The sequence below is a fragment of the Lynx canadensis genome, chromosome B1 (assembly GCF_007474595.2).
Source record: "Lynx canadensis isolate LIC74 chromosome B1, mLynCan4.pri.v2, whole genome shotgun sequence".
Taxonomy (NCBI): Eukaryota; Metazoa; Chordata; class Mammalia; order Carnivora; family Felidae; genus Lynx; species Lynx canadensis.
The window spans coordinates 199,392,305-199,408,359 of NC_044306.2; the positions used below are offsets into that span (position 1 = coordinate 199,392,305).

At 50.9% G+C, this 16,055-nt stretch overlaps 1 protein-coding gene across 3 annotated transcripts in view; it reads left to right on the top strand.

Annotated features, from left to right (window-relative positions):
• The window catches only part of SLC2A9 (solute carrier family 2 member 9), a 256,488-nt gene that overhangs the window by 190,118 nt on the left and 50,315 nt on the right, over positions 1–16,055 (top strand). For all 3 annotated transcript variants that reach the window (XM_030314204.1, XM_030314205.1, XM_030314203.1), the window contains 2 exons: positions 10,116–10,217; positions 13,458–13,533. In XM_030314204.1, the coding sequence (XP_030170064.1) occupies positions 10,116–10,217; positions 13,458–13,533 (178 nt within the window). The remainder of the gene's footprint in view (positions 1–10,115; positions 10,218–13,457; positions 13,534–16,055) is intronic.

A 16,055-nucleotide genomic window follows, 5' to 3' on the forward strand; every position in this document is an offset into this window, starting at 1 on the left:
GTGAGGCAGCAGCCTATCAGAAAGGACTTTCCAATTTTTCTTCTTCTTACCGAGTTTTTGATAGTCTGTTAAAATGGCTTTGGGACCCAGGACACTTGAGAAAGACATTTTTGTTCATTTGGTTCGCAATTAATTTTGGCTCCTGGCACTGCTCATTGGCTTGGGCAGCTGTGAATCATTGCATCTTGCAGAAACAGCTGGTTTTCCAAATCGATTTTCTTGGCGCAGCATTAACTCTGAGCGAGCCCCCACCGTGTGTCACGCAGGCCGTGGGAGCCCGAGTGTCAGCTGACACGCGGGGCAGCAGCTTGTGGAGCGCGAGCCTCATTCCTTCGAGAAGCGGAGACTGCCTTTTCTAACCAGGGGGAGCGCAATCCACATTAAGTCATTCTTACTCAGGAATGGGCTGTGTCTAGCATTCAAGTGGGAAAAAGAATCCTACTGGTCCCCCCGCCCCCCTCTGCCTCCCAACGAACACACAGTTTCGGAATCAAAACCTTCAGAGTTCACAGCTGCATCTCGAGCCCCTGGATCTGGTGCTTGTTGGAGCAGAAAGTGGGCACCGACAACCAAGCAGGATGGTGGAGTGTTTGGGCTCCATGGGCTCATGGCCCTGAGCTCAGTCGCTGGGTGACCTTGGGCCAGTTAGTTAACCTGTCTGAGCCCCTGTTTTCTCTAAGGGAAAGTGGGAATAATACAATAAGACCTCCACAGGTCTTACCATGGGAGCTATACGGTAATTCACAGCACTTGGCATAAGACAGGTGCTCAGTAAATGTTAATTATTACTATGGGTTGAATTGTCATCCCCACAGAATTTATATGTTGAAGCTCTAACGGTACCTCAGGAGGTAGTCAATACAGGTGTAATTAGTTAAGAAAAGATCATTCTGGAATAGAGGGACCACCAATCCAATATAATTGGCATCCTTATTAAAAGGGGGAAATTTACACACACACACACACACACACACACACACACACACACACAGCATCATGTGAATTTTGAAGGCATGCTACCGAAGGCAAGAAACTCCCAGCAGCTAGAACAACCTTGGAACAGTCTTCCCTGCACCTTCGGAGGGAGCACGACCATGCTGGCACCTTGATCTCGGACTCCCAGCCTCCAGAACCGTGAGAGAAGAAATATCTGTTACTTAAACCGCATAGTTTGTGACCCTTTTGCCGGCAGCCCTAGCAAAAAAGTACAGTTTTTGTTGGTTACGAGTGTTCCAGAAGAGAACCAGACAGAAGCCGTGGAAAAAGCTGAAAATGCCCTCCCGCCTTCCAAGAAAATTGGAAGATGAAACTTGGAGCCAGAGTGTTCATTCCGCCAACACTCAGCAAGTGCTGGTGGGGCCCCTACTCTGTGCCCGCACAGGTGTAGGTGTGTGGGATACATCAGTGGACGAAGGAGACAAAAGCCCTTGCCCAGGAGAAGGAGAGCTCCTCGTCGGGGGACAGACCGGGAACAGCAGTGTGAGCTAAGTCAAGTGTCTGGTGGCTGATACAGGAAAGGATGCGGTGAGACACGTTGGTGCAGGTTGAGGGGGGCTGAGAAGTGGGGCAGGTTGCTGGAGTGCATTGTGGTCAGGCTCAAGGGATGAGGGCGCTGTCCAGATAGCCAGGTCAGAGGACGGATTAGACGGATTAATTCAGGTGGGTGGGTCTGTAGGGTGGGCAGGCCATCCATCGGGAGCCGTGACCTTCAGTGGAGAGACTCAGCCAGCCAAAATGTGCCTGGAGAAAGGGAGCCAGGAACCAACACCCTGGCCCCCCATTCTCTTCCCTCCTGATCCCTTCCCTTCCCTTCCCTTCCCTTCCCTTCCCTTCCCTTCCCTTCCCTTCCCTTCCCTCCCCTTCCCTTCCCTTCCCTTCCCTTCCCTTCCCTTCCCCCCCCCCCCTCCCCTCCCCCCCCCTCCCCTCCCCTCCCCTCCCCTTCCCTTCCCTTCATTTTTGAGAGAGAGAGAGCATGAGCACAAGCAGGAGAGGGGCAGAGAGAGAGAGAGGGAAAAACAGAATCTGAAGCAGGCTCCAGGCTCTGAATATCCATGTAGAGCCTGACTCAGGGCTCGAGTCCATGAACTGTGACATCATGACCTGAACAGAAGTCAGATGCTCTTTTCTTTTCTTTTTTTCTTTTCTTTTCTTTTCTTTTCTTTTCTTTTCTTTTCTTTCTTTCTTTTCTTTTCTCTTTTCTTTTCTTTTCTTTTCTTTCCCTCTTTTCTCTTTTCCTTTCCTTTCTTTTCTTTTCCTTTTCTCTTCTCTCCTTTTCTCTTCTCTCCTCTCCTTTTCTTCTGTCCTCTCCCCTCCCCTATCCTCCTCCTCCCCACCCTTCCCCCTCCTCTCCACTCCCCTTCCTTTTCCCCTCCCCCAAGGACAGCCCTTCCTCTTCTGGAGGCCAATAGTGGCCCCTGTGCTCAGGAACACATCAAGCCAGGCAGAGACTGACTTCATGGGAAGAGCAGAGCAGAAGAGGCCTGGCCTGGAAGGACAGGAAGAACAGGGCCTCCCTTAGGATCTTGTCGAGGAATGAACCCTTACAGGGCTCTGCAGCCCCTGAAATGTCAGGAATTCTGCCAGCCACCAAATGTTTCATGCCCTTTATCCCTAGATGTAAACAAAGAATACAACCTAGGCAGATCTCTGCCTACAAAATTCATAGTAGTATGAAATTCAAAGTAGTATCTGTAAAATACTATAAATGCACTTAAGTCAGATTTGGAAGCATTGAGTCGCATTTGAAATAAGTGACATTTTAGATTTTCCTTCCCTGGGTCCCTTCCTTCTCTCCTCATGTGTTTAATCATTTAACACAACGTGCAGTGAGCTCCCCGTTAGTTTGCTAGAGCTGCATAACAAAGCACAGGAAGCAGAGGGACGTGAACAATGCAAATGCATATTCTCACCTTTCTGGAGGCCGGAAGTCTGAGACCCAGGTGGCAGAGGGCAGATTCCTTCTGAGACCTGGAGAAGGTGTCTGTTCCAGGCCCCTCCCCCAGCATCTGGTGCTTTGCCGGCAATCCGTGGTGTCCTCGGCTGGCAGAAGCATCAGCCTGACCCCTACCTTCATCCTCAGCTGGTGTTCTCCCTGTGCCTGCGTCTGTCCAAACTTCCCCTTGTTATAAGGGCACCAGTCACGTGGGTTTAGGGCCGGCCATCGTGTCCTCATTGGCTTTGATGACCTCTGTAAAGACCTGATTTCCAAACAAAGGCACATTCTGAGGTACCAGGGGGTCAGGACTTCAACATATCTTTTTTGGGGAGGTCACAGTTCAACCCAGAAGGTTCCCCAAGGGCCAGGACTCCTGTCTCCTTCTTCTCTCTGCCCTTGTGCCAGCGCCTCACCCAAAGGAAAGAAAGCCTTGGGAGACAGCATATTTCCTTTTGATAAATCTATATGTGCCAGTGATGAGAGGCAGGACAGTGCAGGGGGTCAGAACAAGAGTCTGGAACCAGTCTGCCTGGACCTGAATGCTGTTTCTGCCACCACGTGACCTTGGGCAGGCTGCTCAACCTCTCTGAGCCTCTGTGTACCCATGGAGATGTTATGAGGATTAAATTATGACTATATGCAAAGCATCTAGAACCGTGCCTGGTACATAGTAAGTGCTGTACAACGTTCACTACATAGTAACCAGGACAGCATGGTGTTGGTGTAAGGGCAGCCATACAGATCAATGGAACAGAATAGAATCCAAAAATATAAAAGATGCCAAAGTAATTCAATGGGGAAAGTCAGTCTTACCACAAACAGGACCATAAAAACTAGACATTCACATGGAAAACATGAAAGACAACCCTTCTCTCATGCCACACACAAAATTAACTCAAAGTGGACCGTGGACTGAAACATAGAGGCTAAAATTATAAAACCTTAGAAGTTTTTAAAACCTTAGAAAAATTATAGGAGGAAATTATAGGAGGAAATAGAAAAATTATAGGAGGAAGTCTCTGCAGCCTTGGGGTAGGCAGAGATTTCTTAGATGGGACGCAAAAAACATGAACCATTTTTTAAAATTATTAATTGGATTTCATCAAAATGAAGAGCTGTGACTATTTCAAAGACTCTGTTAAGGAAATGGGAAGGCAGGCCAGAGTGAGGAATGTTCACAAAGCACACATCTCACAGGGGGCTTGAATCCAGAAGATATAAAGGATTCTTAGAATTCAATAAAAGCAAGACTATCAGCCACTTGGAAATGAACTTGGAAAAGACTTGGGCAGACACTGTACAAAAGAAAAAATCAGAAGTATCAATAAATGGATGAAAAGTTGCTGAACACCACAAGCCATCTGGGAAATTAAAACTAAAACCCACAACGAGACAGCACTGTTCACCATAAGGATGACTAATATCAACATGGCTGATGATACCAAGCGTTGATGAAGCTATGGAGCCACTGGAACTCTCATACGTGGCTGGTGGGAATTTCTAATAGTACAGCCATTTGGAAAACTGTTTGGCAGTTTCTCATAGAAATTGTACCCATACTACCAGACATTCTTCTCATAAGTATTTACCCAAGATCAAGCACATTTCTACACAGAGACTTGAACCCCCATGTTTACAACAGCTTTAATCATAAGACCCCAAACTGAAACAACCCAAATGACCATCAAATGTTGAATGGAGAAACACACTGTGGTATATCCATTCAATGGAATACTTCTCAGCACTAAAAGGGAATAATATATACAACAGGGATGAATCTCAAAAGAGCAGTGATCACCAATGTGGAATTCTAACCTAATCTAGTCTACTCTGATCTAGAGTCACGGAAAGCACATCAGTGGTTGCTTGCAGCTAGAGAAAGGGGCACAAGGGTACTTTAGAGTGATAGAAATGTTCTGTATCTTGATGTGGTCACGGCTTTATAGGTGTATAAATTTGTGAAAACATACCAAACTGCACAATTAAAGTTGGTACGTTTTAATGAATCTAAGACCTTAATCTAAGTCAATACAGCTGATTTTTTTAATGTTTATTTATTTTTGAGCGAGCACAAGTGGGGGAGGGGCAGAGATGGGGGGGCGGTGTGGGGGGTGGGTGGGAGTGGGGGACAGAGGATCCAAAGCAGGCTCTGCACTGGCAGCAGCGAGCCCAATGTGAGGCTTGAACTCACAAACTGCAAAATCATGACCTGAGCTGACGTCAGATATTCAACTGACTGAGCCACCCAGGTACCCCTATAGTTGATTTGTAAATACTAACAACAGGGGTGCCTGGGTGGCTCAGCCGGTTAAGCATCCGACTTCAGCTCAGGTCATGATCTCACGGTTTGTGAGTTCGAGCGCCCGTTGGGCTTCTGTGCTGACAGCTTGGAGCCTGGAGCCTGCTTTAGATCCTACGTCTCCTTCTATCTCTTCCCCTCCCCCATTTGTGCTCTGTCTCTCAAAAATAAATATTTTTTTTTAAATGCAGTTTAAATACAACAACAACCACAATAACATTTTCATTATCATTCCACCAGCATCCTAGCACTGTGGGTGGGCAGTCAGCGCTGAGTAAATGGCTGCTGAACGGCTGCATGACTCCGTGGGTCAGGAGTCCCCAGAAGGGATTTCTTGGAGGATGACAGTCCATCCCCAGCTGACATCAGTAACTTTCAGAGGCCACTGTTCATCTTGAGTTAATGTTTTCACTAATGATTTTAATGCTGAGTGGAAATACCGTGTTTACCCTAATCCCTTTCAACAGGCTGCACATTAAAACGATTTAAAAGAGGCAGAGATTTTGAAGGAAGGAGCCCTGCAGGCTGATTGGTTTTCCCACTAGGATGGACAGAGTTGTTTTTATGTCTTTCGCTTTCACAGCTGTTTCCTTGGTGTCTTCCTAACATCTTGAGAGACTGTTTCCAAATCAGTGATGGTGTTTCCAGCTCTACCTTGGCTTCAGTTACTGGTTCATCAGGAGACTTTAGGGAAGCGAAACAACCAGATGCCCCACTCCGACCCCAGAGCACTTTGATTGTTGGCATCATGATGTAAGACAGTGGTTCTCCACTGGTTTGTATTGGGGGCACGCTTGCTGACATTGAAATTGTTGGCGGTGCCTTAGGAGAAACTAAAACAAACCAAAAAATGAAAAAGAAAAAAGAAACACTAACGTCAGTGCCAAGCACACGTTAATCACAGCGTAACAATGCAACACGTGTTAGTCTCAGGGCAGCAACTTCAGTGCCCTGTGTCTTGCAGTGACTGATTCTCGTCATGGTAATTCCTGTCGTCGTTTCAGTGCTCTGTCACTGGGCACTTAACCCAAGGAGATAACGTTGTCACACATTCTACCTATGGGCTGCCTTCGTCTTCGTGCCAGCTGAATTGTGGGCTCTGCCATGTTAACTCTAAGAATGGCGATGCCATCCTGAGATTGTAATAGAAACATTCTACACGGTGAAGATTTACACATGTGGGTATTGGAAATCACTGGTGATGGGGAAGAGTAACAATTTGTGACTCAGGGCAGAGGGGTTTGTGTCTCCAATGCTTTAGCTAAGTCTGTTTCTTAGACTTTTTTTTTTTTTTAAGTAGAAAAGGCTTATTGTAGGGGCGCCTGGGTGGCTCAGTCAGTTAAGTGTCTGACTTCGGCTCAGGTCATGATCTCACGGTTTGTGGGTTTGAGCCCCGTGTCGAGCTCTGTGCTGACAGCTCAGACCCTGGAGCCTGTTTCATATTCTGTGTCTCCTTCTCTCTCTGCCCCTCCCCTGCTCGCACTCTGCCTCTGTCTCTCGCAAAAGTAAATAAACATTAATTTTTTTTAAAAAAAGGAAAGCTTATTGTAGAAAACTTGGAAAAGACTGAAAACTAACAAGAAAAAATAATAACCACCTATTCCCCCCAACCAGAGTTAGCCATTATAAGCTGTTTTTGCATATTTTTTCCAGGGTATATTCATTCAATAGAATCGCGACTTACAAAACTGAATACATGAGTATATGCAAGGTACAGCTCTGTGCCCTGCTCTTTCCCCTCAGAGGTGTAACCTCATGATTTTTCTGTTCTTTAAAATTCTTCTAAAATACGTGAATTCTGTAATTATCATCAGGATATTCCGGTATTTATTGAGCCGATTCACTTCTTGGTAGACTTCTAGATGGTTTCTGTTTCCTCATTCGTATAAAGTACACTACAATTGAAGGTCTTTGTCCATGAGTCTCCCACGCAATGTCTATCTCCTTGGGATAAATACCCAGAAGGTGAATGACTGAATCCAAGGGTATGGATATTGTTCAGCCATCCCTGCAGTGTGAGGGAGCACGTGTTACACTTCCTTACCTCTGAGTAGCTCTGTGTGACTTTTGACACATCCCAGAGTCTCTGATCGCAGGTGTCTCTAACGTTCCCCATCCCCCAGCCCACCCGCCACCCAGGGGCCCGGTTTCCCTGCACCTGTTCCTCCTGCCCTGGCAGCCCGTATCAGGACCTCCCCTTTGGTGGGACCCAACTCATGAGGGTTTGGGGAGGAGAGATGACTTAGATGCTGGCCCTTCTTTCTCTCTAGAACTTTCTCAGCAAGCACTGATCTTTGCTTTCTCTAGGGGTCTCACTGGGCCTAACTTCCCACTGAGTGATCTTACTGTCCTCATCGTCTGCAATATGTGAACTGTCGTACCTGCCTTACAAAGATAAACCTTCACTCAATCAGCAGACACTGGCTCAGTGCCTGCCGGGTGTGCTCTCCTAGGTTCTGGGAAATAACGAAGCTCCCGTTCTTCAAGTGAGGAAGGAGGGGTCAGGGCACAGGTGCTGTACATCCAGGTGCCACAGGAAGCTATTACAAAGTGGGGGCTTGGTCTGTTTCTAGTTTGGAAAATTGTAATGTCTCAAGAACCAGAAAAGACTTTGTAGATGATCCCAGCTGTGCCTCCTACCAGCCACGTGACCTTGGGCAAGTTCCCAAAACCCCTGTGTCTCAGTTTCTTTACCTGTAAAATCTGACAAGTAATCGGTCCTACGTCATAAAATTGCTGTGAGAGTTAAATAAGTTGATGCCTGATAAGCGCTTAATGCAGCATCTGACACATCACAGGCACTCAGGCAGAGGTCATCACACGCTAACCCATCGGCATCAGAAAAAAGGAGCGAGGAAGACACAGAAGGGTGACTGGCTGTCTCAAGGCCACGTGGCCAGTTAGAGGCAGGAGCTGGGACCAGACCCGGTCCCCCCCTTGACTGCAAGGATGTATTATCTGCCCTTTGCTGGAAGCCTCTGTGGTTCCCGCGCCTACTTCAGACACCGTGAGTTCTTGGCCTCTGATTGCGTAGCTATGCTGCAAAGACAGTATTACCACTTCCGTTTGTCAGGTGGGGAAACCGAGGCTTCCAGAAACTGAGCCCCCTGTCCTGGGTGCAGAGCCAGGACTTGAAGCCAGGTCTGCCCATTTCAGGTCCATGCACATCTGGATGCCACCTGTGCTCTGCTCTGATGGGTCAGATGTCAAGGAGGCCAAGTTGAGGTGCTTGGGTCAGCCTTGCCTTCCTAGGCCGCAGAGGGAGGGGCTTCCGGAAAGGAAGCTGTAGATGTTTTTGAGACATGTGGCTGTCAGCCAAGGACGTTTCCTCTGACTTTCTGCGCCAGAGCCCCCTCCCCAGTCCCCTCAGTGTTCATACCAAGCACCCAGCCGGCCTGGGGCTATGCCTGCCCACCTTTGGTGTGTGCTTGGCCAAGTGGCCAACAGCCCTTGCCGGCTCCAGGAGAGCTCACCCAGAAGCCTTTTTATCACCCGCCCTCCTCAGAGTAGGGTGTGAGGAAAGAGGAAAAAAGAGGAGTTTTGGGGTTTCCCGCAGAAACAGTCCTTCAGGCTTTGAGGCAGGATTGGGACCGTTCAGTCTGATGCTCTGGCTTTTGAACTGTCATCTGAAGCTGGCGGACAGGAGCACCTGTTCCGGTTTCATGGCCCCCGGCGGTGGCACTCCTTTCCCTTATCCAAACCAGATGGCTCACTTGACCCACTGGTCCCTCTGCCTGACGAGCTACTGCCACTGTTACCTTCTCCAGGAAGCCTTGCCTGATTGCCCAATGGAGAAAAGTTGTGCATTTTTATTCAGACGCCCTTAATTCAATACTCCCCTCCCCCAGCCCTCTCTGTTTCTCTCTCTATCTCTTTCTTACTGGCTGTGTGATGGCCACTGAGTTACTTCACCTCTCTGACCTTCAGTGTGCTCTTTCTGTGCAATGAGACGGGGGAAGAAAGAGGAGGGAAGGCACTTGACAAATTGGAAGACTTGTTACGTGTTTTGAATGCAGCCGCTTATTTAAGCACCCACCCCTTCCAGGCAGCCTTGTTGTAGGGTATTTTGGACCTCCTTGCACAGATAAAGGCCCTGGGGCTCTGGGAAGGGGAGTCATATGCCAAAGCTTACACATCTGGAAAGCCAGCGACCCAGAATATAAGCCCAAGTCTGCCTGTTTCTGAAACTCGGCTACATGACTGTTTTTCAGGGTCGTTAGCAATTAGAGGAGCTCAATGAAGAGCCCTGCCTTTACCCAGTGGAGAGGTAGACACAGGGGCCAGCCGGATAGACGTCAATGACAGTCCTAGCTGTGGGAAGCTGGGCCCGAGGACACGGCTTCAGGAGCCACAGTCACACTGGCTTCCTGGTATCACACCCTAGAATGAAACTGACCCATCCGGGCACCGGCAGAGTGGAAAGCGTCAGAACCTTCTCTGTCCGCTCTTACCCCTGGGCCCCTGCCTTGGGAGTCTGCCCCTCTAAAACCTATAAACGGGGGCATAAGGAGTGGAGAGCCCTTGCTTTCGGCCCGCAGGCTGGCTCCAAAGAGTGGGCAAAGGGCTACGGCAACCGTATCCGCTCATTTCCTCTTGCAGACCAGCTAGCAGATGAGCCCATCCTTCCCTAATGAGAAAGATTCGGAGGAAAGGGGAACGTGTGGGCACACAGTAGGTGCTCAAGAATGGTGACTTTGTTCTCCCTCCCTTTCTCATAAAGACCTTGACCTTTCTGGCTGTGGCCTCGGAGAATGTTATGGGGCTGTCTGAAGGTCAAAGCCGTCCTTTCACCCTGGCCCCAGTGCCGGTTCCTGGCACCACGTTCCCCTCCTCCTGCTGCTAGGAGTGAAGTATAACCACCTCTCTCTGATCCTGACTTAGGGCTTGGTCATTGAGCGCCTGGGACGGAGACCCCTCCTCATGGGCGGCTTTGGGCTGATGGCCCTCTTCTTTGGGATCCTCACCGCTACATTGACACTGCAGGTGAGAGCACGCGCCCGTCGTACCCCGAGGGACACTGGCACGGAGCTGGCTTCCGGCTTCAGTACTCCGGGGCCTTGGCGTGGGAAGTTTGTGAGGCCGGCAGGCACCTCTTGCAGAACGGCCTTCCCGAGGGGCATCTCAGCTCAGAAGCAGCTGGTGCCCTCGCAGAGGAAGGTTTGGTGAGGGGCCCTGGACTCAGAGACAGAGACTGGATGGACAGTCCTGTCGCTGCCTCTAATGAGCCGTGTGATCTCGGCCAAGATATGTCCCCTCTCTGAGCCTCAGTTAACCCATCTGTGGAACAGAGGAGACCAGAGGATCCCTCAGATGCCTCTTCCGGCTCCCACGTTTCCACACAGCACAGCAGGCGCTGTCATATAAGACACTTCCACAAGTGCCCGCGGGCTCCAGCAGGAGCTCCGGCCCTCAGGGCCCCATCTCTAAACTGGGAGAGCTTTCCGTATACCCAGGGGTGTTAGGAGGACTAAATGAGAAAACGCACTTAGAGTACTCGGCAGGGCCCCCGACCATGACGGGGGCTGGGAGAAGGTACCTAATCCTGGTGAGAGTGGTGTTTTCCCCTTTTATGGAGACAGGAAACTGAGGCATAAATATTAATGAATAAGCTGCCCAAGGTTCCACAGCTAGTAAATAGCAGAGCTGGGATGAGATTCCAGGATCGTGGGGTTTCCTTCTGCCCCTGCCCTGCTCAGGACAGCACGCAGTGACGGAGCACTGCCTGTCTTAGCGCCAAGGGAAGCGTGAGGCCAGGTCACGGTGGTCAGCCAATCTGGGCACTTTTCAAAAATGAATCCCTAGATGGAAAGTTGCGTGTGTTGATCATTTGCCAAATGTCTTAGTGTCCCAAAAACCTCTAGAAAAAGGCAAGGTGAGCATGGCAGTGCCTGACAGACAGAAAGGACGTGCTGCTAGGCGCGCTGACCAGGCGGGAGGTGGCCACGTCTCCCTTGGGGGTGATGTGCTGGCAGTGACCTCTGCTTCCCAGCTGCCAGAGCAGGGGTGTCCTGCACAGGGTGTCTTTGCAGGCCCCTCAGACTGACCAAGCTGGCTCCTTCACCAGTTGGGTGATGTTCTGGGACATTGTGTCAGATGTCTGGAAGGGCTGCTGAAGCACGTGGGCCCTCTAGGCCTCATGCCACAAGGTTTCAGAACTCTTCCTGGCTTGGCTGCCCTCATCTGCCCATGTCCCCCTTTCCCTGCTCTGCCAGCCCTGTTCCCAGCAGCCCCCAAAGAGACTGCCCTTTCCTCTTCCTGGGACCTCCTCTGCTCACCTGGCTTCTCTCACTTTCCAAACCCACGACGACCTGGATACCCCTTGGATACCTCTTCCTCTAGGAAGCCTTCCCTTACCCAGTGTCTCAGTGAGGCAACCTTCTCTGTGCTCCCAGGGACCCCAGGGGCAACCCTGCACTATCACTTACCACACAGGATTGGCTTTCCCTGTTGACTCATCTCTCTTTTCCAATAGGCAGTTGTGGGGGTAAGCGCCATGCCTGTGTCATTTCTGTATTCCTACCTCCCAGCCCAGGGCATGCCACTCAGGAGGAACTAAGAACAGTCTGCCAAATAAATGAATAGATGTATGTATGTATGGGTGGATGGATGGGTGGATGGATGAATGATGGGTGGATGGGTGGATAGGTGATGGATGGATGGATGATGAATAGTGATCGGTGGATGGGTGGATGGATGATGGATGGATGGGTGGATGAATGATGGATGGATGGATGGATGGATGGGTGTGTGGATGGATGGATGGATGAATGGATGGATAGATTATGGATAGGTGGATGAATGTATGGATGGATGGATGAATGGGTGGATGGATGCATGGACGGATAGATGATACATGGATCGAAGAAGGTGTGGATGGATGGATGGATGGATGATAGATGGAGGGATAGATGGATGGAAGAAGGTGTGGATGGATGATGGTTGGATGAATGGGTGGTTGGATAGATGGATGGATGGATGAATGTGCGGGTTGATGGATGGATGGAAAGATGATGGATAGATGGATGGATGGATATGATGAATGGGTGGAATGTGATGGATGATCTGGCTGGCTGGATGGAATATGATGAATGGGTGGCTGCTGGCTGGGCTGATGGATGGCTTGGCTCTGGCTGTGTGCCTGGCTTGCTGGCTGGCTGCTCCTGGCTGGCTGTGTGCCTGCTTGCTGGCTGGCTGGTGGCTGGCTGGCTGGATGGCTGGCTTGCTCTGTGTGTGGGTGGCTGGTTGGCTGGCTGGCTCGCTTCTTCTGGCTGTCGCTGGTCTTGATCGCTGGCTGGCTGGCTCGTGCTGTGTGGCTCGCTGGCTGGCTGGCTCTGGTGGGTCGTGGTGGTGGCTGCTGGCTGGCTGGCTGGCTTCTGGCTGGTGTGGCCTGCTCTGGCTGGCTCGCTGGCTGCTGTGTGGCTGGTCGCTCCCTGGCTGGCCCCGGTGTGGCTGGCTGGTCGTTTGGCTGCCTGGGTGGTTGGCTCGCTGCTCGCTGGCTGGCCCGCTGCTCGCTGGCTGGCTGTCTGGGTGGCTGCTGGCTGGCTGCATGGGTGGATGGATGAATGGATGGTAACTTAGTGCAGTAGTGAGCCATGCCGTGTGCAAGACCTCACAATGCTCTTCTCAATTCTAGATCCTCCTTCAGCAAGAGCTGATAGACTTGGACATGGAAGGGCTGCTCTCTCTTCTCTTTACCCCCACCCTCCACTCTGAAAGTGTGTTGCTTACCCCTGTGCTGTACTCTCCTGTGCCTCTGTGGCATTGCTAACGTACAACCATCTCCTGAAACTTTTTATCCTTTCCTTTTCCTCTTGTGTGACCCGGGCTCAGCCTTCAGAGGTGAACACACTCTCCTCCCATCCCTGAATCTCTCTAGATTGGACTCGGGTGCCCTGACCCTTCCTTCCTCCCATGCTCCCCATGTCCCAGCACTGGTGACACCATGTTCTGCTTACCAACCATCCAGTCTCCTAGCACAGGGGCAATTTCCTATACATTTTTCCACACCCAGCGCCAAGCCACCCCAACCCTGCCCGACAGGCGACAGCCCCTCTAAACATACTGAATGACACCAGTTAACTTATCTCATACCTGTCAGGGCTCAGAGATGTAAAGTGACCCGCCCAAGGTCACACAGATAGATCAAGGAGGAGCTGGGCTGGGAACCCAGGTCCTGTTTGCACCGCTGCCCACACCCCTGCCCACACCCCTGCTCTCTCGCAGGACCACGCCCCCTGGATCCCATACCTGAGTATCGTGTGCATTCTGGCCATCATAGCCTCCTTCTGCAGCGGGCCAGGTAAGAAGCGCCTCCTTCCTCACCGCCGCCACCGAGCTGGGGTGTTCTCATTGTACAGATGGGAGCGAGGGGCAAGGCCCACCTGGGAGCGGAGGGGAAGAGAGACTTCCCTACCCATTTGAATGCAATGATGACCTTCCTTTCCATCCCACAGATGGTAGCTAGCCGGTAACAGGCTCGCCCAGAGTGGGGTGACTGATAACGTAGAGCAGCGTCACAGCTACAATAACAGTTGCAAGAGCTCCGAGCCAGATGCGCTAGCTTGGGCTGAATGGGAGATACTCAAGTTACGGTCTGTGCCCACAGAGAAGTGACCACTTAGCGTGGAAGATATAACAATAATAATAGTGATAATAGTAATGTCCAAGATTTGCTGATCACTGGGGATGTGCCAGACGTGGCCAAGCACTTGATGCGTGCTGACTCGTCTGGGCTCGTGGCAGCTCTAGAGGAGGCAGGGATGGGAACGACTTGCATGCAGAGGGCTTTGTTGTACTCGCCCGACTCCCAGGACCCCAGCCACCACCTTATACTGGAGCTGCCTGAGGGTGGAGTCTGGAGCGTTCTGAGCCTCCATGTGCCCAGGACACACTTGCAGCCTCCACTCTGCCATTTCCCTACGGGACAAGTCCTCTTCTCTCCTTGGGCCTCAGTGTCCCCATCTATAAAATGGCCCTGCCTTTCCCTGGCTCTGTGTCTGTGTGCTCAGGGCCCCCCCACCAGAGGCCACGCTGGGGCTGAGAAGGGCTTCAGGGCAGGTCTGACAGTTGTGCACATCCGTCTGGCGGGTGTGGCTGTGGTTCCTTGTTTTGGCTTCTATGTGGATGAAAACAACAGTGTGTTTCTATCAGAACAAATAGAACTGAATTTCTGTTTCTCCCTTTGTGTTGCTGCTTTTCACGGGCGTCAAGCTCCCTGTCCTGTCACATTGGTGGACAGACAGCATCTGTCCCCTGTTCAGGACAGCAGTATGTTATAGGGAGGTGGCAGAATGGGCTGTGGAACGGCTGGCAGAGGGCATTAGGCCTGCACGTGTGTGTGCACACACCCGGGCACACACACCCTCACCACGTTGTGGCGGTGATTGGAGGCACCTTCCAGGCGGGGCAGCAAATTGACTGGAGGGCCACAAGGAGCACACATGCAGTTAAAGCAGATTTAGCGGGTAAACGTGCTCAGTCCTATGGGGTCCCCCTTTGCTCCCTGTGTGGTCAGCATTCTCACGGGAGCCCCTGCAGGGGGACAGCCAGAGGCTCCCCGCTAGCCCTGGGAACACCGGGGAGCAGACCAGAAGGACAGCCTCTGCTCCCACGGGGCTTATAGGCTGGAATGAAAATCAGACATCAGGCCTGGGGGAGCCTCTCTCAACCTCTTAATTGAAAATCAGCATTCACATGCATACACGCACACAGGTACACACATGTGCATACCCACGTTTCCATGCATGCACACATGTGCACATATACACACACACAGGTGCATATGTGTACATGTTCGTGCACACACATGCAGAGCCATGTGAGCACATGTGCAATACATACACACAGGCACATACATATACACTCATGCACACGCATGCATACATGCACACGAGTACACACAGGTGCGTGTGCGTGCATATGCGCACGCACATTTACATATATGTGCACTGCACACACAACATGCACATCTACACGCATGCACCACGTGTACACATGCACACAAGTACGCACATGTGCACACTCACGTATGCAGGTGTGCACACACAGGACAAGTGCAGCCACTGAGGGGAAGCTTTCGGTTTCATAGTGTGATTGTAGTGTTTTTGGGTTATCTTCTTCCATAACAGCTGTTTTCCCAGCAAGAACAATGAATGTTGATGTTTTATCTCAGTGGACGTCTTCTCCCCGTCTCCTTCACAGATAGGCTAACTGGGATGATCCACAAACCTGAAGTGCATTCCTGACCCAAACTGCTAAGCTTTGCCTTGTGTTTTGTCCCAAGTCCTCACTCTTCCTACGGCGGTGTCGATTTCACTGGTTTTCTTCAAATCACAGAGACTGCTGAGTTTCTGGCAGTTTCGACCGTAAGCTCTTCCCTCAGCATCTGGGAGTCTCCCTAAAGGGAGGTCCGTCTGCCCTCCCTAATTCCACATCAGTGTGGGCTCCTACCCTCTGCTCCCCAAGCCCCACTATGTTCCCCAGCAGCCAGGCCTCACCCGCTAGCCACTAGTTTAGCTACGAGATTGGCCAGGCTTTAGAAGCTTCCCTTGAACTCACATCAACAATGTACAGCTTAAGCCCCAGGGAAGTTACCCAAGGGAGGCTGCCATTTGGGTCAGGAGATCATCCTCAGTGGACAGGAGGGAGCAGATCCCAAGAGGATCCGCCCTGGGAAATTGTGGCTCAGAAATGCTGAGAGATAAAGGGCTGTGTGACTCCCCATTTGAGGCTGCCCCTCCAGGATTAAGGGAAATGGCTCATCCTCCCAGGAAAGAAAGCAGGCGTTTGCCTGGGGCAGCTTCTGTGATGAGCAAATCAATT